Consider the following 22662-nt stretch of genomic DNA (forward strand, 5'->3'; position numbering starts at 1 on the left):
ACTATCAGTTCGTTCTCTTACTTTGGGTAAATTTTAGTCATATGACATACGATTATTTTTCTTTTTTCAGTTAGGTCTTACTCGGTATCATTAGTGAAAGTTTATAGGAAATAATCTTAGATAATTTGCCTTCCATTTTGATTTTTGCTTTTGAATTGGAAGTTGAATCCTTGGTATGTATTTTTGAAATAGGGCTTATTTAACATTCATAGCTATGTCTCCAAATGACTTCTCTTTCTGCTGATTGACAGGAACCCCCTGTTATGTGGATTCAGAAGGCATGGTCCGAATGCTTAATAGAGGGCTTGGGGACAACTGGACTCCCATATGCAACACGAGAGAACACTGCAAAGCAAACTCTGACCATTACTGGGTGGTCGGCATCCATGAAAATCCCCAGCAACTAAGGTGGGCTGCGGACAGGATGTGTGAAGCTGACTCTGTTTATAAAGTACTTTGAAATTCTTTGTATGAGACCCGTTAAGTATATTTGCCATTCACCTTAGTTAATTTACTTGCTTTCCATCACTATTAGGAAATTGTTTTTAAAGCTTTCAACCAATTACTTTACTTAAAACTTAATGAACAAAATAGAAATTAAGTTTATTAGTGTGACTGTAGCATCATTTCAGCCAAACAGGGAGAGGAGTTTTGGGTAAACATGGCATTTTATCTTTTTTTTTTTTTTTTTTTGAGACAGAGTTTCACCATGTTGCCCTCAGTAGAGTGCTGTGGAGTCACAGCTCACAGCAACCTCAAACTCTTGGCTTAAGCGATTCTCTTGCGTCAGCCTCCCGAGTAGCTGGGACTACAGGTGCCCACCACAACGCCCGGCTGTTTTTTGTTGCAGTTGTCATGTTGCTTAGCAGGCCGGGCCGGGTTTGAACCCACTTGCCTCAGTGTATATCGCTTCTGCCCTAACCACTGAGCTACGCTGAGCTATAGGCGCTGAGCTGTTTTACCTTTTGTTATAGTTTTTTAACCGTGATTTAAAATTGAATATATATAATTTACCTGCTTTTTGGTATTTTTTCTTAGTTATTATAATAGGGAAGGGGCTAATAGAAGTTTGATAGTTGACTATAAGTGTAGGATTCTCAGTTCAGAGAGTATTATCTCAGTAGTGTGTTGAAAATGTTCCTCTTTTGATACCTGATAACTTCTTGTTCCAAAAGATTATCAGTGAGGTTGGCCGTAGTGGTGCATGCAGGCGATCTAGCTGCTCGGGAGGCAGAGTGGGACAGTCACCTGAGCCTAGGAGTTCATGACCAGTCTGGGCAACATAGTGTAATGCTGTTTCTAGATAGATAAATAGAGCATTTCCATCATCTTCCAAAAGTGATGCATTGAAAACAGAAAAAAAAAAGATCATCGATGACATTGTACAGGTACTTGGTGAACCAAGAGGCCTCTGTTTTCCTAGAGTTTATAGTCTGGAGAGAGACGTAACATAGACAAGTGAGGTATCAATTACTACTTGAGATAAATTCAGCTAATTAATCTGACTAGATTCATACTGGAGAAAACAGAAGAGCATGTTCTAGGTGGGATGATCATGGAAGACTCTTGATGATGTAGCATAATAGAGGAAGCCTGGCTAAGTACGGTGGTTCACACCTATAATCCTAGCCTTTTGGGACGCCGAGGTGGGAGGATCACTTGAGGCCAGAAGTTTGAGAACAGCATGGGCAATATACTAAGACCTTTGTCTCTACAAAAAATTTAAAAATTAGGCGTGTGTGCCTACAGCCTCAGCTACTCGAGAGAGTTAGGTGGGAGGATTACTTGAGACCAGGAATTGAGGTTACAGTGAACTATGGTCATGCCACTCCAGCCCAGTCAGTGAAGCAAAATAATGGTCTCTAAAATCAAATAAATAAATAAATAAAATTAGGCACTGAGGCCAAGGACTCTGATGTGAAAGAGTGGAGGGAGAAGTAGTCCTTGTAGAGTGAGCAGTGTGTACAGAGACCCCGAGGTCAGGAAGAGCAAGGTGTGTCTGAATGACTGAGGGTGTAGACATAGCCAGAGGACAAGAAGCAGGGGTGGAGGGGTGTGAGTCCAAGACAGCACTAGGTAGACACGGTGCATTGCAGGGCATGGCAGAGAAGTTTGGATTTTATTTGAAATCTGTCAAGAAGCCATTTAAGGGTTTTGTGCAGGAAAATGATATAATCTGACTTAGGATATAAAGAGAAAAATACATGTATGGTAAATGGATTAGAAAGGTTAAGTTGGGGGTAGGGAAACCAGTTTTGTTTTGTTTTTTTTGGTAGAGGCAGAGTCTCACTTTATGGCCCTCAGTAGAATGCTATGGCCTCACACAGCTCACAGTAACCTCCAACTCCTGGGCTTAAGCGATTCTCTTGCCTCAGCCTCCCAAGTAGCTGGGACTACAGGCACCCACCACAACGCCCGGCTATTTTTTGGCTGGGGCCGGGTTTGAACCCACCACCCTCAGTATATGGGGCCAGCGCCCTAGGGAAACCAATTTTCTTTTTTTTTTTGGTAGAGACAGAGTCTCACTGTACCGCCCTCCGGTAGAGTGCCGTGGCGTCACACGGCTCACAGCAACCTCCAACTCCTGGGCTTACTCTATTCTCTTGCCTCAGCCTCCTGAGCAGCTGGGACTACAGGTGCCCTCCACAACGCCCGGCTATTTTTTGGTTGCAGTTTGGCCGGGGCTGGGTTTGAACCCACCCCCCTCGGCATATGGGGCCGGCGGCGCCCTACTCACTGAGCCACAGGCGCCGCCCAGGGAAACTAATTTTCAACCTAGGGATTATCCATTCCTCGGGAGGCATTTGGAAATGTGGGGTATTGTTTTTGCTTTACAGTGACCAGGAGTCACCCTGGCATTTATAGAGCCAGGGCTGGAGCTGTTCAGGATGCTCCTTCAAATGCTGTCTTTGCTTTCAAGAAACATAGGATTTTGTGATCTGGAAGCACAACTGTGACTATGGCTTAACTGCCCTTAGGGCAGTAGAAATGAAGAGAAGCAGATTCAAGACAGGACCAGGGACTTGCTGGTAGATTGGGGATTGGGAATGAGGTGGAGGAGTCAGAAGGATGCCCACGTTTCTAGTTTGAACAACTGGGTGGATAGTCATACCTTTTACAGAAATAAGGAGGGTAGAAAGGAATTCCTCCTTGTTGTTAAGGTTCAAAATGCCTGTGAAACATCCAGATAAAAATATCAAAAAGATATTAATACATATAAAATTTGAATTCAGAAGGAAAATGTTGGCTCAAGGTACAAATTTAGGAGTCACCAGAATATAGAAGACATTTTAGGTCATAAAATAAATGAAAGGGTAGGAAAAAATGTGTCAAAACCCAACCCTAAAAGGGATGGGCATGATGGCTCATTGATTCAGCTCTGGAATTTGAGATCAGCCTGAGCAAGAGTGAGACCCCAACTGTAAAAATCCAGGCCTTGTCGTGGGCTCCTGTAGTCCCAGCTACTTGGGAGGCTAAGGCCAGAGAATCACTTGAGTCCAGGAGTTTGAGGTTGCTGTGAACTGTGATGCCACGGCACTCTACCTAGGGGACACAGTGAGACTCTGCCTCAGAAGAACAAACAAAAAAACTAACCCTAAGAAATGCCAACATTTAGAGATCAGATATTGGACTAGGAGTTTTTGGATTAGAAAACGAAGGATAAGGTAGGCAATAAGAGAAAAAATCACCTGAAGGGAGTCATAGCATAGAAACTGTAACTGGGGATGATTTCAAGAAAAAGGGAGATCCAAATGCTGTCAGATATGTGAAAGATGATCAGTATCACTCAAGAGAAATACAAATCAAAATTCCAAAGAATTTTTTTTTTTTCCAAAGAATTTTTTTAACTGTCAGGTTAGAAAACTGTGAACATTTGCTGACATGGTTGGGGAGACACTCAGGAAACCATCATGCTCACGCATTGCTGGTGGGAGTGTAAAGTGGAGGGCGATGGTCAAGGCTGCCTGAGCTGGAGATGCATCTGCCCTTTGACCTGTGGTTCTGCTTTTAGAATTGTCCTATATACCCACAACTACGTACTATTTAAAGTATGATCCGTGGACCCACAGAATCAGTGTGAGCAGAGAGCTTGTTAGACATGCCGAGTTTCAGGCATCATGTCAGCCCTTCCGAGTCAGAATAGGGTCCCCAGGGATTCACGTACACACTGAAGTTTGGAAAGTACTGCTGCTTACACACGCAAGGAATGACATGTTAAAGGGATCCTACATATAGGATCATTAATTTTTTTTTTTTTTTGAGATAAGAGTCTCAAGCTATCATCACCCTGAGTAGAGTGCTGTGGCATCATAGCTCATAGCAACCTCTAACTCTTGGGCTCAAGTGATCCTCTCGCCTTAGTTTTTCTATTTTTAGCAGAGACGGGGTCTCACTTTTTGCTCAGTCTGGTCTTGAACTCGTGAACTTAAGCAATCCACCTGCCTCTGTCTCCCAGAGGCTAGGATTGCAGGCGTGAGCCACTGTGCCCAGTCCCAGGATCATGAATATTATTGGAAGCGTAAACTTCCAAATATATTCTGTACATTTATACACTAGTATATATCTTTAAAAAATGGTAAAGCAGGGCGACACCTGTGGCTTAAAGGAGTAGGGCACCGGCCAAAAACTGCAAAAAAAAAAAAAAAAAAAAATGGTAAAGCACAGGCCAGGCATGGTGGCTTATGCCTATAATCCCAGCACTCAGGGAGGCCAAGGTGGGGGATGGCTTAAGCTCAGAAGTTGGAGACCAGCCTGAGCAAGGGTGAGATGCCTTCAAAAATAGCTAGGCTTTGTGGTGGGCGCCTCATCTACTAGGGGCGCTGAGGTAAGAGGATCCCCTAGCCCAAGAGTTTGAGGTTGCTGTGAACTATGAGGCCACGACAATACTGGGGCAACAAAGTGAGACTCTATCTCAAAATAAATTAATAAATAAAAAAATTAAAAAAGATGAAGAAGGCCAGGCACAGTGGTTCACACTTATAATTCCAAGGCTTTGGGAGGCCAAGACAGGAGGATGATGTGAGGCCAGGAGTTCCAGACTGACCTGGGCAACATAGTGAGACCTTGTCTCTACAGAAAATTTTTAAAATTAGCAGAACCTGGGACGTGCCTGTAGCTCAGTGGGTAGGGCGCTGGCTACATGCACTGAGGCTCGTGGGTTCGAACCCAGCCTGGGCCAGCTAAACAAGGATGACAGCTACAACAACAACAAAAAAAATAGCCAAGTGTTGTGGTAGGCGCCTGTAATCACAGCTACTTGGGAGGCTGAGGCAAGAGAATCGCTTAAGCCCAAGAGCTGGAGGTTGCTGAGCTGTGACACCATGGCACTCTACCCAGGGCAACATAATAAGATTCTGTTTCAAAAAAAAAAAAAAAATTATAGGCAGCGCCTATAGCTCAAAGGAGTAGGGCGCCGGCCCCGTATGGTGGCAGGTTCAAACCCAACCCCGGCCAAAAACTGCAAAAAAAAAAAAAAAAATTTAGCAGAGCTTAGTGGTGGGTGCCTGTAGTCCTAGCTGCTTGGGAGGCTGTGGTGAGAGGATCACTTGAGAGTTTGAGGCTGCAGTGAGCTGTGATTGTGCCACTGCACTCTAGTCTGGGTGACAAGATAAGACTCTGTCTCTCTTTTTTTGAGAACCTGCATCTTAAAATTAAATATTGTGGCAGGTGCCTGTAGTCCCAGCTACTTGGGAGGCTGAGGCAAGAACATCACTTGATCTCAGGAGTCTGAGGTTGCTGTTGAGCCAGGCTAAGGCAACTCTAGCCTGGGTGACAGAGTGAGACTTTGTCTCAAAAAAACAAAGAAAAATTAAATACAGAGTTATCATATAACTCAACTGTTCTCCTAGATACATAATCAAGAGAATAAGAAATGTATTCATGAGGCAAGAGGATTGCTTGAGCCCAAGAGTTTAAGGCCGCAGTGAGCTGTGATGACACCATGGCACTCTAGCCTGAGGCAACAGAGTAGACCAGTGGTTCTCAACCTTCCTGATGCTGTGAACCTTTAATACAGTCCAAAGGGGTCATGACCCAGAGGTTGAGAACTGCTGGAGTAGACTCTGTCTAAAAAAAAGAAAAACTTATTCAGGCTTGGCATCCGTAGCACAGAGGTTATAGTGCCAGTCACATACACCCGGGCTGGTGGGTTCGAATCCGGCCAGGGCCAGCTAGACAACAATGACAACTGAAACAAAAAAGTATTCACATAAAAACTTGCACTTGAATGTTTAGAGTAGATTTATTCATAATACATAAAAAGGAGAAACACTGTAAATGTCAACTGGTAAACGGGTTAGTAAAACCGTAACAATGGGATATTACTGGGCTATAAAAACGGATGAAATACTGATACATGTTACAACATGGACGAGCTTTGGAAACGTACGCTAAGTGAAAGAATACAGATGCAAAGGTCTCATCTTTTATGATTTCATTCATTTGAAATGTCCCAAATAGGCTATCTATAGAGACAAGAACATTTTACAGAATAGTCTCTATGTGTTTGCCAGATCTTTGTAAAATTTTGCAATGAGTGTTTTGTAAATAAGGTACATTTAGCTATGTATGGTGACTTTTGGGACACCTTGTAGATTAGTGTTTATAGAGGGTGGGGGAATATTGACAGTATACTCATGGGGGGATGAAGGTATACAAGTCAGACCCCCATTAATGGGGGTCTTGCTGTGTTCCACAGTCTGGTTTCAAACTCCTGGCCTCAAGCAATCCTCTTACCTTGGCCCTCTGTCACAGCTCACGGTAACCTCAAACTCTTGGGCTTAAGCAATTCTCTTGCCTCAGCCACCCAAGTAGCTGGGATTATAGGCACCTGCCACAACACCTGGCTGTTTTTTTGAGGTAGTTGTCATAGTTGTTTAGCAGGCCCAGGCCAGGTTTGAACTTGCTTGCCTCTGTGTATGTGGCTGGCGCCCTACTCATTGAGCTGCGGGCGCCAAGCCATGGTTTTCTAATTAATAATTTTGAGCATATAAGCTGAAGGAGTACTGTGTGCATGTAAGTCATTCTGTGATTAATGAATACTCCTTAATTAATAAATGTCATGAGTTCTTGTGATTGGCATCTTCAGACACCATGTATGTCCCAGTCAGAAAGGTTTAGACTAAGTCCTTGCCCACTGAGCTTTCACCACATAAGGAACCTTTGATTTTAGCAGAGCAGATATAGATTTTACCCTCTTTAATGTTACTGGGTTTTCTGCTCTACTCTGACAAATATCTAATAAACACCTATGTTGGACATTTCACTGTCTTTTTCTTTTACTTCCTACCAATGGCACCAAGAGTTCCCACACTGGTGAGTGAAAATGAAGATGTTCTCTTGGACCTGCTTGGTGAGAAGAAAGAGAAAAAACACGAACGTGCTTCCGCAGCATTTTGTATTAGAGAGGTACTGTGGGTCCCGTGATAATTCCTGTAACACGGATCCCATAACAGTTGCATATGGCAAAAAGGTTTTTTTTTTTTTTGAGACAGAGTCTCATTCTGTCACTGTGGGTAGAACTCTCAGGCTTAAGCAAGTCTCTTGCCTCAGCCTCCCAAGCTGGGATTATAGGCACCTGCCACAGCGTCCGGCTGTTTTTAGAGATGGGGTCTCGCTCTTCTTGCTCAGGCTGGTCTTGAACTCATGAACTCAGGCAATCCACCCACCTTGGCTTCCCAGAGTCCTAGAAAATTTCCATATTTTAAAAGCAGGCAGTTTGCTAGGAAAATATGAAGAGAGTTGATTTCACTTTTAGCAATTTTTGATTACTGAAGCTGATGTGAGGAGAGATTTTTGAAATTCTTTTTTTTGTGCGTGTGTGGTTTTTGGCTGGGGCTAGGTTTGAACCTGCCACCTCCGGCATATGGGACCAGTGCCCTACTCCTTGAGCCACAGGCGCCGCCCTTGAAATTCTTGAAATCCGGGCGGTGCCTGTGGCTCAGTGAGTAGGGCGCCAGCCCCATATGCCGAGGGTGGCAGGTTCAAACCCAGCCCCGGCCAAACTGCAACCGAAAAATAGCTGGGCGTTGTGGCGGGCGCCTGTAGTCCCAGCTGCTCGGGAGGCTGAGGCAAGAGAATCGCGTAAGCCCAAGAGTTAGAGGTTGCTGTGAGCCGTGTGACGCCACGACACTCTACCCGAGGGCGGTACAGTGAGACTCTGTCTCTACAAAAAAAAAAAAAAAAAAGAAATTCTTGAAATCCATGGAGGGATAGTCTTTGTATTCCTGAGGCCTGAAACACCTTTTTAAAAAGAGGAATTTGTTATGTATAATTAATCCAACTATTGGAATAATATTACTATTTCAGGTTACTAACTTTTGAAACGTTTTTACTTGAGTGATTTTTATGACATTTTAGCGAGATCTGTGATGGGACTTTCTTTCTGGCAGGTGCATCCCTTGTAAAGGCTCTCGGTTTCCTCCCACCCTTCCACGGCCTGCTGTAGCTGTATTACCCTGTAAGCTTCCTTACTGTCAGATTGCAACAGACAAGGGACAAATGGAGGTACGTGGAAATCCTACCTTGACTCTCTGAATTTGATAGCACACTACCTGTGATACAGATGTTTTAAAATTACTGTGATGACCAGTGTTGAGCGTTATTGGTATGTGATTAAATAAGTAGTGGTAGCAGGGAAGGAGGAGGACTGCTCATGCTCACCTGGCTGCTGTCACTGCTTCTAAGGGCTCTGTCTACAAGGTAGATGGGTAGATGGGTAGAGCCTCCCAAGGGCCCAGCAGGTCCCTGAGCTGTGGCACCTCCATGCATTTTGTGTCTTTGGCACCTCGCTTGCTTTGCTCTAGCCTTGGCCCTGTGTCATCAAAAGTCATTTGTAATCCTGTAAGTAGTTATTCTAATTAAGAAGCAGATCAGCTTCTAAAAGCTAATTTACCAAGTTCTCTAAGCTTTAACTGTGATGGCTAGAAAACTGTGTTAAATGGTGTATTTACCCTCCCTTCTTTTTTTAAGGATAGTGAAACTGTAGTAGCATATTGGGATTTGAACTGTAAAATAAACTTAAGGAAGGAGGATTTCAGAACTGGTATCTTGAGACAAGTGTTTAACACTCGCCTGGCGTCACAGTGATGGTTGTCATTCGTTGAGCAGCTTTCTGCCCTTCATAGGAGCAGTATTGGCGTTCAGTTACATTCCACCACCACCTTGCTTATCTCGCTGACAACGGCTATGAATACGAAGAGAGCACGAAAAATCAGGCCATAAAAGCGCAACAGGAACTTTTAATGAAAATGCTAGCGGTGAGTGAAATAAATACTCGGAAAGAACTAAAGTTAAATGCTTTTCTAGAGGTTGAATTTTTTTTGTTTTTTTGAGACAGTCTCACTATGTTGCCCTTGGTAGAGTGCTGTGGCGTCACAGCTCCTAGAAACCTCAAACTCTTGGGCTTAAGCGATTCTCTTGCCTCAGCCTCCCAGTAGCTGGGACTACAGGTGCCCACCACAATGCCTGGCTATTTTTTTATTATTGTTGTCTTTGTTTAGCAGGCCCTGGCTGGGTTCAAACCAGCCAGCCTCGGTGCATGTGGCCAGCATCCTAACCACTGAGCTACTGGTGCTGAGCCTAGAGGTTGAATTTCTTGAAGGTATGTGAATTAGGACTAAGTCCCACAACCTAGAATTCTTAAGTTTTATCAGATCATATTTTTCTCCCATAAAAGTTGTTTTCTGGTTGATGTTGTAGTTAAAATATTTAGAATATTACCTTGTACTTAAAATCATACACAAAAACAGACATCTCCAATGCCATTTCCCTTTTCCTTATGCCCACCAGTCTATGTTTTAACAGTTCCTCCAGGTAATTCTTATGCTTTAAAAAGTGTGACCCCCCACTCCCCACCCCCACCCCCCACACACACTAAAACTAGAATAATTAGCTGGGTATCATGGTGGGTGCCTGTCGTCCCAGCTGTTTGGGAGGTTGAGGCAGGAGGATCGTTGGAGCCCAAGACTTTGAGGTTGCTGTGAGCTGTGATGATGCCATGGCACTCTACCCAGGTGAGAGAATGAGACTGTCTCAGAAAACAGTTTGAGAACCACTGCTCTGGCTCCTGCTTTTACTGTATGCAGTTTGTACGTGGGTTGTTTTTAGACATTTAGGGCTGGGCGTGTTGGGAACTCTGATCAGCCTTTGACATCTTCCTTGTGTTAGGCCACTGTGTCTGTAGCTCCTAGCAGGTTTGGGGCCTTGGGTATTTAAGTACTGTGATGTTTGGAGCAGGGCATCTTAAAATTCCTGTGTGGGTGTCCCCACTCGAGCTTGGCTTATGGAAAGGAGTGTAGCATTTCCTCTTGCACTAGGCTTGTACTAAGCTATAAGCCCTTGAGGGGAGAGGTCTCTTCACATCCATAGGCCAGGCACTGATGTGGTGGCTGATACACAGTAGACCTCAGTATTGTGACACAGTGAATGGTCCACACTTTTCACTTTAAATTGAGGGAAAAAGCTTCTGAGGGAAAAGACCTCTGTGTTCTAAGACCACAGAGCAAATTGTAACTCCTTCTCCAAGAGGTGGTGCCCACTACTGTCACCTTTCTGCAAGTTTGGTATTAAGGAAACTCAATTTACTGTAGAATAAGTTTTATTCCTTTTATAACGTGTGGTTTGTGGTCCAGAAACTAGCAACCTTTTTACTTGGTGCAGCATCCCTAAGGAAACAGGTTTGATGTATTTGCCACTTAGCCTTGTGCTCTCAGTGGGTTGCTCATGCCCTGTGGGTTCTTCTGTCCTGTTCCTGGCCCCTGGCAAGTGCCTTCAGTTCCATATAGTCACTGTGAGAACCACACTAATCGCTCTTTTCTAAACATCCCCTGAGGCAGAGGACCACCTTGGTAAATAAAAGCTGTCAGGAATCTTGAGAAGGACCACCTAGGTTACTGTCTGTAGCTTCTGTGCTGCCGAGTCCGGGATGCCGAGTAACAAGATGGTCCTCACACCCTATGAATTGTGAGACCTCACTAGTCTTCAGAGTGTTAGTTTTCCTTTGAATTTGAGTTGCCTCACTTTGAGTTGCCAAAATTCATATCAATAGCAAATAGTGTTTTCTAAGAGATGTTACATGAATGCCCTTTGTTTTATATTGTAAATATAATATCATAGAGCACAAAAATGAGGATTGTTAATTCGGACGTTGTGTGAGTATTTCTGGTAGCTGAAGATCATAGACCATTACACATAAAAATTAAGGCATAGCCAGGTGTGGTGGCTCACACCTCTAATCTCAGCACTGTGGGAGGCTGAGGAAGGAGAATTGCTTGAACTCAGGAATTCGAGACTTGCCTGAGTGAGACCCTGATTCATGGAAAAAAACAAAACAAAACAAAAAAACCAGCCAGGAGCTGGGGGGAGCACCTGTAATCCTAGTGGCTTCTGGAGGCCGGAGGCCCGAGGCCAAGGCAGTGGGAGGCCCACAGCCAAGTCTGAGGTTGCAGCGAGCTAGACGCCATTGCAGGTCTGCTCAGGGCATAGGGTGGGACTCTGCCTCAACAGCAACAACAGAAAAGGCAAGAAAATGATTTAAAAAAAAAAATAAAAACTATGCAAGGGAATTAAAAACAAAATTAAGGGGAGATCTGCTTGCCCCACCCAGTTCACTTCGTGTTTGTGCACATTCTGAGCAAAGTGAGAACTGATTTGCTTATGATTCATTTCTTCTTTGAATTTCCTACCATGTTGGGGTGAGTTGGAAAACAAATTTAGAAGAATCATATTTAAATTTTAAATGGATTTCCTGCTTTTCTTATAATCAATAACTTAAAATGATATTGAATCTACTACATGTACTACTACTGATTATAAAATGTACTGTTATTTTATTCATTAAAGCCACAGAGACAAAAAAGTGCTGCCACACTAATCCACCACTAATTGTAAAGTGCTTTCTAACTTCAGAGATATTAATATGTATAAAAGTGTGCCTCTTTTATACATCAGCGAGATACGGTACCTAGAAATTTTTTTTCTTCGTTGTGTTAGTGGTATCAGTATTAAAAAGTTTTACTTATTCTCTCTTTAAGGAGCTCAGTAAAAATTTTTTAAAAAATTTAATTTTTGTATTTAACATGGTTTTATTTTTTTCCTTTTTATTTCTGGGTTAGCTTTCTTCTAAACTGGAGCGGGATTTTCGTTGTGTGGAACTTGCTGATCTGATGACTCAGAATGCTCTGAGTTTAGCCATTAAATACGCTTCTCGTTCTGGGAAATTAATGTTGGCCCAGAGACTTAGTGAGCTGGCTGTAGAGAAGGCCACTGAGCTGGCTGCAGCCAGTGTGGAGCCAGAAGAGGAAGAAGATGTCAGGAAAAGGCTGAATGCTGGGTAACAGATATTTATTTGGCTGCATTTTCCTTTACCATCCTGAATATTAAATTGGTCTTTGCATAGCCTTTTTTTTTTTTTTTTACCTTGACAGAGCTTTTTACCAAATATTTGTCTTTTAGGTATAGTAATACTGCTACAGAGTGGAGCCAGTCAAGGCTCAAAAATCCAGTTGAAGACGTTGCTGAGGACGGTGGAGAAGCTGATGATACAGAGGAAGAACCAGAAACGGGTATGTGCGGTAGGACCTGGGTCTCAGGGCTGTGGCTTTTCCTATTTTATTTGGCTGAGGGAAATCAAATACTCACGTATTTTTCTTTTTCTGTCCTTTTTTTTTTTTTACTCATTTTTCAAGACAACTTTGCTGTCTGATAGTTGAATATCAAGAATGACTTTATTTCTTCATTTACAATATGTTCTTTTATCTTAATTAATCTATAGGACTGAACTCATTTTCCAAAAGTGCAGATTTCTGTGATGTTCCAGCTAAGGCAGGTGAGATATTTACAAATTTGTAATATCAAACAAGTTTTACAAGTAGTCTGTAAAGTAATACATCTACTCAAATATACTATTTTTGTTTTTTTAGTTAAAGTTGTTTGTGAGACTGTGGTCATTTAACATGGTTCGTAAGTGCTCTTGTGTGTCAGGCATTTTACTAGTTGGGGAACACAAGTTAAGTGGATTTGCGTGGTTATTCCCTGCCTTGAGGCTCTCAGCCCTGCTGGGAAGACAGATCTGGGTGTCACCGAGGGAACATGCAGAATGCTGGAGGAACAGTTCAAAGGAATTGACAACGGTTGCCTGTGAGGAGCAGGACTAGGAGATGGGGAAGATGGAGCAGAGGAGCGTGATTTGTTTTAACACAGATCTTACAGCATAACAGCGTTTGACTTTTTAAACTGTGTACTTACATTACTTTGATTTTTAAAAATAAACTTTTAAAATGCGTAGAATATTAAAAGAGCATGTAGCAGGTGGCTATAATTTAGTCAGAGGTGGAGGATGGGGAGCGGCCCCCACCCGGTAAGCCGTGTGGAGCATTCAAAGCAGAAACCTGGAGAACAAGTGGGAGTCAGCCAGGCCACAGCGAGTGGGGGCTGCGGTGCAGAGGCACCTGGGGCAGGGGAGCAGTTAACAACGGCAGCGCAGAGCCGTGTGTCAGCCTTTGTGTCACGGCACAAATGACCACAGTTGTGAGACTTGAGGAGCCAGTAAACAGGTCACATTGGGAGGGGCGTTGACAGGTCTGTCTGAGGAAGCTGGCGGTGGGTAGAGCTCAAGTAGAGGGAGTGCCTACCAACCAGCTAAAGTGAGGCAGCATCCTTCTGTGCTAACAGGTTAACAACTTTTATTTTGTCTTAGAAGCAGAAAAGATGTCATCTATAGTTGTTAATAGTTCTAAAAGTACAGGTTGTATATTTGTTTTCATACAATATAGATTAAAATATTTTGTCTACTAATAGAGAAGTCAGAAGTCATCTATTTTTTTTTTTTTACCACTATTAAGCAAGGTTCTTTCTTGTAAAAGGTGCAGTTATCTCTAGCAGCCAAGGACGAGTAAACCCCTTTAAGGTAAACTCTTTCTGGTGATATTTTTTATTGTTTAAATACATTTCCATACAAAGAAATATTTTCAAATGACCAGATGACCCTCCACAGACATGGAGGCATGAAAGACTGGTCACTGTAAAAACAGAAAAGAAGGCAGCACTGATTGATACTTGGGCCAAGACTGACCCGTGATTTTAAAGGATACTGTGTGTCTTTCTTGTTTATGTGGTATTTGGGAATATATGCATCGATCTTAATTTGGATTATACCAAATACACTCAGTTCTAACATGAGACTGCAGTACAAACTTAACAGAAATTTAAAGGGAAAATAAATCTCTTGTGTTTTTTTTCCCCCTTTAAATATAAAGTGCTAACACTGGTTTGCTCTTTAGGTATCAGCCAATTCCAAAGAGCCAGGTATGTCAGTGAATTCACCACATTCAAGTAATATCTTAGACAGTATGACCAAATCTTCTAAGAAGTCCACAGCAGTTCATCGAGCGACAAGTAGTGAAAAGTCTCCAGTCATAAAGCCTCTGATTCCAAAGCCGAGGTCTAAGCAGGTACTATTCAGCCACCTGCTCTCAGCAGCCAGTGGTCTGCTCAGTGTTGGTCCCTGTTCCAAGTGGAAGGGATTTCTAGTTTATAATTGATTAACTAGGGAAGTGGCTTCAATTCTGTTTTTGGTTCAGAATTACTTTTCAAAAATTATATATGTACCCAGGGCCCAGAAACTCTGGCATTTACCTGTATTATTATTAACGCCCTCTCCCCCCCGCCCCCCGCCCCAGATGATTCTGATAAAGTCTTGTTTAATAATGGCTGGTACAGTACATAGCCTTAATCTCTCATTTGTATTCGATTTTGTTCACACTAGTGTTTCATCCCAGATTTGTCATCAGTAAAATAGATGTATTTCCATTAGATCGTTTCCATTTCATTTAATTGTATTTATTTAGAAAGTATGGGATCTGAAGTACAATTTTTTTGGTTTGTATGTGTGTGTTTATTTTCAACTAAAAACCCAGACTTCATATGTTGGCATAAGAATTCTAAATAATTGTAAATGTTTCTTCACATTTTCCAGAACTTCCTTGTAACATATAAAACTCATACGAGATTTTGTTGCAGTGCTTATAGTATTTATTTGTACAGGTATCTGCAGCATCCTATTTCCAGAAAAGAACTTCTCAAGGCAATAAGACTGAAGAATTAAAAGAAGAAAATTCTAAAAATCTATCATCTGAAACCCCCGCTCTGAGTCATGAAAACGTTGAAAACCAAAGGTTAGTACTTAGAGAAACTTAGTATGTCGTATATACTAGCAGTGATGCAGAGTCATGCAAGTGCCGTTTTCCTTAATCTGAATAATGCATTGGTATTAATAGTGGGCACTCTCAACACTTGTGATTAATACCTATTTACATTACTTATGAAAATACATGGTGGCCCACACTTGTAGTCCCAGCTACTCAGGAGGCTGACGTGGAAGAATTGCTTGAGCCCAGAAGTTTGAACCCAGTGTGGGCAAATGAGTGTGTGTGTACATATTTTAATGTAAGAGTGTATATGTTCTAAATTGTAGATGTATTGTATTTATAATTGATTTATTGTTTGCTTATTTCATTTTTATTTGTTTTTAAATAATGTATTTATCTGGGGAAAAACAGCAAAAGATTAAAAAGAAATGTATGATGGCTTGGGCACTGTGGCTCACGCCTGTAATCCTAGTACTCTGGGAGGCCATGGTGGGTGGATTGCCGGAGCTCACAGGTTCAAGACTAGCCTGAGCCAGAGTGAGACCTTGTCTCTAAAAATAGTTGGGTGTTATGGCAGGTATCTGTAGTTCCAACTACTTGGGAGGCTAAGGCAAGAGAATCACTTGCGCCCAAGAGTTAGAGGTTGCTGTGAGCTATGACGCCATGCCACTGTACTAAGGGTGACAAAGTAGACTCTGTCTCCAAAAAAAAAAAAAAAAGAAAAAATGTATAATGAAAGTAAATCTTTCCTGTCCAGCCAGTTTCCCTCTCCATAAATAATCACCACAACAGATTTCTTAGGTAGCCTTCTAAAATGATTATATGCATATATAAACGTACACATACCTATGTGTATTTTTTTGTTTAACACAGTTTTACTCATTATTCTTTATCTTTTTTTCACGTAACAATAGGTTTTGCAGATCTTTTTACATTACTACATAAAAAGCTTTAATTTTTTCATATCCTTTGAGTATTTTTTTAAAGCACTATAAGCCAGAGAATATATTCTTTGAATAGAGACATGATAATTCGTTTAGTTTTCTGCTTGTGGACAAAAGTGGTTGCTTGTCTTTTGCTGGTACTGCAATGAATAGTTTCATCTGGATGTCACTTCTCACAGATGCAGTGGGACACTGAGATAGGTCCCTGTGTGGAGCATGTTAACCTGCATGTGAGCTTCAGTGGATCCTGCCCCCTGGATCTGTCCTGAGGTGGTGTCATCTCACACCCGACCCCAGCAATACAAGAGTTTCTGTTTGTTCATGTCCTATTTGTCCACTAGTACACTCTTACCAAATATCTTTATCTCTGCTATGCTAGATTTTAAATGTATCAGTTAAATTTTTAAAATCACAATTTTTTTTTCCTGAGACCGAGTCTTACTCTGACACCCTGGGTAGAGTGCTGTGGCATCATAGCTCGCAGCAACCTCAAACTCATGGGCTCTGATGATCCTCTTGCCTCAGCCTCCCAAGTAGCTGGGACTATAGATGCCTGCTACCTGGCTAATTTTTCTCTTTTTAGTAGAGATGGGGTTTTGCTCTTGCTCAGGCTATTCTTGAACTCCAGAGCTCAAGCGGTCCACCCACCTCAGCCTTTTAAAGTGCTAGGATTATAGGTGTGAGCCACCGAGCTGATCCCGAAGTCACAATTTCATTTTTAGCATTGAATATCTCATTTTTCTAATAAGTTTATGTTAGCCATTTTAATTTGAAGCAGTAGCTGTGGTTTTTATATTTCCTATTTTTTTCTGAATACTAATACTATCTCTGGGATGTGGGAGGATTGAGATAGTCTCACTCTGTCACCCTGAATAGAGTGCTGTTATCAGCCTAGCTCACAGCAACTTCAAACTCAAGTGATCCTCCTGCCTCAGCGTCCAGAGTAGCTGGGACTACAGTTGCTCACCACCGTACCCAGCTTATTTTTGTATTTTTAGCAGAGATGGGGTCTAGCGCTTGCTCAGGCTGTTTTTGAACTCCTGAGCTCAAGGAATCCTCCCAGCTCAGCCTTCCAGAGTACTACTAGCATTATAGGCCTGAAAATTTTATCATAAATGTTTTCCCCTGGTATTTTTGCTGTGCATTAAGCCTGTTGTTTAGGACCCATTCAGCTCCAGCAGAGTGAGAGGCAGTATAGCGGGGAGTTAAACAGGGAAACTCTGGAGTCAAGGTTCTTGGCTGCGAGAAGCTCAGGTCTGACTCCTCCTCTTGGGGTCACCTCAGCCAAGTTATTTCATCTCTGTGAGCCTTGATTTCTCAGTCTGTGGAACAGAGATACTGTACTACTTAGCAAGTTAGTGCCATTGAAATGAGGTAGTACATATAAAGCATTTAGAACAGTACCTGGAGATAACAGGAGCTAAGTAAATATTAAACGCATATTTGCATGATACCTTCACTTGTAAGCTAAAGACAATTTATGTGATGATTGGAATCCAATACAATTTTCGAGTGTGCAGTGTCCTTGCTTTGTGTAATGATAATACATAATAGGGGTCAGCTGTTAGGATGAGGGGTGAGCTGGAGGGAAAGGGGGTTGACAGAATCTGAAAAGATTTCACATATCTGGTTTGGAAAAAGGAGAAAGCCTACCAAAGCCACATGAAGAATTTTACTCGGCCAGAGAGGCTAAAGTGAAATCAGAGGCCTTGAGGCTGCCAGTGTGTATAATAGAGTTGAAAGTGCAGAGTTCATAGTTGCTGCATTTGGGAAGTGGACATAGGAGGCACCCATTAAACTGACCTAAGAAGATTCTCCAGTGTATTAATCCTCCAGTCTGCAGGGGGTTAGGTGATGTGGATTTAGCAAGTGTAATCATCTCCTTATTATACATAGGAGGTCTCATCCCTAACTTGAAAAGTCTTAAGGCACTTTAAACTGCATGTGAAGTGAAGGTTTTTCACATAATTGCATTTTAGGCCAAAGACTGGATTCCAAATGTGGCTAGAGGAAAATAGAAGTAATATTTTGTCTGAGAATCCTGACTTTTCAGATGAAGCAGACATCATAAAAGAGGGTATGACTCGATTTCGAGGATTATCAACTGAAGAAAGGAAGGTAAGGATAATTGTGGGGGTGTTGAAATCTAAGTGAATTTCGGACTTTAAAAATTCTCATAAAAATGCCTGTGTTTCCAAAAAATGTTTTTGGAAATTTAACACATTCCCTAATTCTTATGTGGAGAAGAAATTAAATACCAGTGTCAGCTTTGACCATTGTAGATATGTAATAATTATTATTTAATGTTGGTGTTTAACTTTTGGCATTTACTGTTTAGATTTGCATAAGTTTCTATATGTTTTAAGTTGGGGGGAAAACCTCAAGAAAGGATTCATTAGTTAAAAATCAAAAGCAAATAGAAAAACTAGCAGGGTGTTGTGGCAGGTGCCTATAGTCCCAGCTACTCAAGAGGCTGAGGGAAGAGGATCGCTTGAGCCCAAGAGTTTGAAGTTGCTGTGAGTGAGACTCTATCTCAAAAGGTGGGGGGGGGTGGGAGGCGTGGTGGCTCACACCTGTAATCCCATAGCATTTGGGAGGCCGAGGCAGGTGGAGTGCCTGAGCTCACAGATTTGAGACCAGCCTGAGCCAGAGCAAGACCCCATCTCTAAAAACAGCTGGGCATTGTAGTGGGCGTCTAGTCCCAGGTACTCGGGAGGCTGAGGCAGGAGGAAAGCTTAAGCCCAGGAGTTGATGCTGCTGTGAGCTATGACGCACACACTCTACTAGGGGTGACAAAGTGAGACTCTGTCTCAAACAATAAATAAATTAAAAATTAAAATTAAAAAAAAAAGCAGGGCGGCGCCTGTGGCTCAAAGGGGTAAGGTGCCGGCCCCATATGCCGGAGGTGGTGGGTTCAAACCCAGCCCCAGCCAGAAACTGCAAAAAAAAAAAATAAAATAAAATAAAATTCAGGGTTCTAAAAAGAACCTTGACCCAAAAAAAAAAAAAAATTAAAAAAAGCAAAAGAGATTAGTAAGGTTCTTTAAAGTAGGATTTTTTAATGCTGTCCACTTACACACTGAATACTAACTAAGAATATCCTTTGGGGAAAAAAGGCTGATATGTTTTATGTTTTCGCATGGAAATTAGGGCAGGTGGCTTGCTCTTCCTGTGAGTTTCTGCTACATGAAGGAAGGAAGGGAAAGGAATATGTATGGCAGACCAATGAAATCCTCAGACTTCAGACTTCAGGCTAGGGGTGTGGAGAACAGCCCTAGGAACAGAGGGACTTGCTGTGATCAACTGGGCTTCGTGGATAACAGTGTCGCATATTGAGGAAGCTAGAAATTGGTCTGACCGCCTCTAGTCTCATTTTAGAACTAAATAAGTAATTTAATACTGCCTCGTTTAGTACTTTAGTACCATCTCATTAGTAATGTTGAGTTTCTCATTTGTAAGTATTTATACAAGGATACAAACTATGAATAAACTATTTATAAACAATTCACCTGAATGGAATAAGACCTTACACTGCAAAAGAGGAAGAGACTTGGCAGAAGTTGTGATAGTGTTTTCAAAGGCCTAAAATCAGTATTTTTAAGGTAAACGCTAAACATTTACTTAAATCCATTCTGTTAACATGGGAAATTCTACAGCTTGAAGGGCTCCTTTTACTTAATAAATAAATGACCAAGGAAAGAAAGTAGGAAGAGGAGAACTATTTTTTTTTTTTTTTGTAGAGACAGAGTCTCACTTTATGGCCCTCGGTAGAGTGCCGTGGCATCACACAGCTCATAGCAACCTCCAACTCCTGGGCTTAGGTGATTCTCTTGCCTCAGCCTCCTGAGTACCTGGGCCTACAGGCGTCCGCCACAACACCCAGCTATTTTTTGGTTGCAGTTTGGCCAGGGCTGGGTTTGAACCTGCCACCCTCGGTATATGGGGCCTGCGCACGACGCACTGAGCCACAGGCGCTGCCTGAAAGAGGAGAATTATTAAGAGAGTTAACAACTTGGACAAAAGCAAGACCCCACCTCTGTAAAATTTGTTCTAAAAAATTAGCCAACACGGTAGTGCAGGCCTGTAGTTCAGCTGCTCAGGAGGTTCAGCCCAGGAGCTGGAGGCTGCAGTGAGCTGTGATGATGCCACTGCACTCTGGCCAGGACAACAGAGTGAGACCTTGTCTAAAAAATTCAAGAGACAGATGCAGTGAATGGGCCTTGTTTGGCTTTTGCTGAGTTAATAAAAACCAATCCCCAAAGAATATATACTGTGTAATTCATTTATATAACATTCCTTAAGTGTCAGCATGGTAGAGATGGAGGGTAATAGAGGTTTGCAGGGATTTGGGGGGACAGGTGGTAACAAGAGGGGTCCTTATGGGGATGGAACTATTCTGGATTCACCGTGGTGGTAAATATACACACTTACAATATATATAATACGTACACACAAATGAGTAGAAGGAAAGGAGATTGTATCACTGTGTCAGTAACTCAGTTGTGATCCTTGCATTATAGTTTTGCAAGATGGGGAAAACTGGGAATAGCCTTCACAACTGCATGTGAACCTGTGTGTAGTTAACCTCATTCCATTTTCAATAAGTACCTTCAGTTACAGCATTTTACATTTAATGTGATTAAATACAAGAAGAGTTTAGTCTGAAATATTAGAGAGGTAGAATGTGAATTTTTTTTTTCTTTTTGAGACAGAATTTCAAGCTGTCACCCTGGGTAGAGTGCCGTGGCATCACATCTCACAGCAACCTCAAACTCTTGGGCTTGAGGTTGAATGAGTTTCTGCTACATGAAGGAAGGAAGGGGAAGGAATATGTACGGCAGACCAGTGAAATCTCTTGTCTCAGCCTCCCAAGTAGCTGGGACTACTGGCGCCTGCCAAATTGCCCGGCTTTTTTTTTTTTTTTGGTTGTAGTTGTCATTGTTGTATGAGAGGCCTGGGCTGGATTCTGACCCGCCAGCTCTGCTGTTTGTGGCTGGTGCCCTAGCCACTGAGCTACAAGCACCAAGCCTAGAATGTGATTTTTTTTAATGTGCTCTGCAATGAAGTAAAACAGATTTGTTAATGAGAACACTTAATGTTTAGCTTAACAATTCAAGTGCTAAATATTCTGCTTTATATATCTGCATGTTACCTGGAAAAGTAATCATTTTCTTTGCTTTTCTCTTTTTTTTTTTTTTGAGACAGTCTCACTTTGTTGCCCTGGGTAGAGTGCCATGGTGTCTTAGCTCAGGGCAACCTCATGCTTTTTAACTCTTGCCTCAGCCTCCTGAGTAGCTGGGACTATAGGTGCCTACTACAATGCCCAGCTACTTTTAGAGACGGGGTCTCACTCCTGCTCAGGCTGGTCTCGAACTTCTGAGCTTAAGCCATCCACCCGCCTCGGCCTCCCAGAGTACTAGGATTATAGGAGTGAGCTACTGAGCCTGGCCTCTCTTTGTTTCTTAATGAAGAGATTAAAAAAATGTTTTTTAATAAAAAGGAAAAAAAAGTCATTTTCTTCCTATCGTTGCCTTAAAGTCTTTTCTCTTCCTCCCTGATATTTTTCAAAGGCCTGGACTAACAAGGCCAAAGAAGCAGCTGCAGGTGATGAAGCTGAAGCAAAGAAGCGGAAACGTGAGGTTGATGCAAGTGACGAAACCAAAAACCAAAAAGAAAAAGCAAAGGAAAACCTGAACATACCTAAAAAGCAAAAACCTTTGGATCTCTCTACAAATCAGAAACTATCAGCTTTTGCATTTAAGCAAGAATAAAAAGGCGAAAGAGACCCTAGGAAAGTAATGGATTTTTTTACTCATCTTTAATGAGTCTGGACTTCTTCAATCTTTAGGAAGCGCGTTATATGTATTTTTAAAGAGTGTTAAGACACCTGCTTGTCTTTATAGATACTGTAGTAATCACACTGGTGTAGGTAACAGCATGTGTAAACACTGCCATCCTTGCAGATTACTCTGCCCCCTAATGAGGGCCTTTCAAAAGCATCGTGTTGTGATTATGGCCTTGAGGCCACCACCATTTCAGGGGCTCGTCATCTGGTTTTTGTCATGTGCTAGAAGGTACCATAGTCTTCCTCCCAAGTATGTTACCACAGACTGTATTCTGTGTCAGTACCAGGCCTAGGGGACCAGGTGTTTTCATGTGGACCCTAAACATGTAAATAATCTTGTAGATGGGACTTTTTCTTTTGTGTGTTATGGAAATTTCTTCCTATGTAACTTTCAGTTATTTGTTTATATAGCCTGGTTTGTTTTAGATAAATAAAACTTTCTCATTTCTGTATTTGGCTTGATATGGTCTTAACCTTATATTTCCATGAAATGGAAATGTTTCTAAAAAATATATTCTCTTCCTACCACTATCGTCTGCTTCACATCACACACACAATAAACTGAAGACAGGTTTGGGCGCACTGCGCTCCTGGGACGCTGGTTATCAGCCTCCACAGGCCTTCCTGCAGAAGGCCTTGAAACATGATAAGAGAGAAGTTAACATTAGGGAAAGTGGTTCAACTCTCTTTTATTTTGAACAAATGAGGTTTAATTATTTCATACATT

General features: G+C 42.0%; 1 protein-coding gene across 2 annotated transcripts in view; it reads left to right on the top strand.

Annotated features, from left to right (window-relative positions):
• WDHD1 (WD repeat and HMG-box DNA binding protein 1) overlaps positions 1-22376 on the top strand; it is a 68535-nt gene extending 46159 nt beyond the window's left edge. For both annotated transcript variants that reach the window (XM_053595307.1, XM_053595308.1), the window contains 11 exons: positions 252-408; positions 8391-8505; positions 9126-9257; positions 12114-12331; positions 12454-12563; positions 12773-12826; positions 13863-13906; positions 14280-14450; positions 15043-15173; positions 18070-18208; positions 21661-22376. In XM_053595307.1, the coding sequence (XP_053451282.1) occupies positions 252-408; positions 8391-8505; positions 9126-9257; positions 12114-12331; positions 12454-12563; positions 12773-12826; positions 13863-13906; positions 14280-14450; positions 15043-15173; positions 18070-18208; positions 21661-21861 (1472 nt within the window). In that variant the 3' untranslated portion in view covers positions 21862-22376. The remainder of the gene's footprint in view (positions 1-251; positions 409-8390; positions 8506-9125; positions 9258-12113; positions 12332-12453; positions 12564-12772; positions 12827-13862; positions 13907-14279; positions 14451-15042; positions 15174-18069; positions 18209-21660) is intronic.
• Positions 22377-22662: the final 286 nt, after the last annotated feature.

This window comes from Nycticebus coucang, chromosome 6 (assembly GCF_027406575.1).
Source record: "Nycticebus coucang isolate mNycCou1 chromosome 6, mNycCou1.pri, whole genome shotgun sequence".
In the NCBI taxonomy this organism is placed as follows: Eukaryota; Metazoa; Chordata; class Mammalia; order Primates; family Lorisidae; genus Nycticebus; species Nycticebus coucang.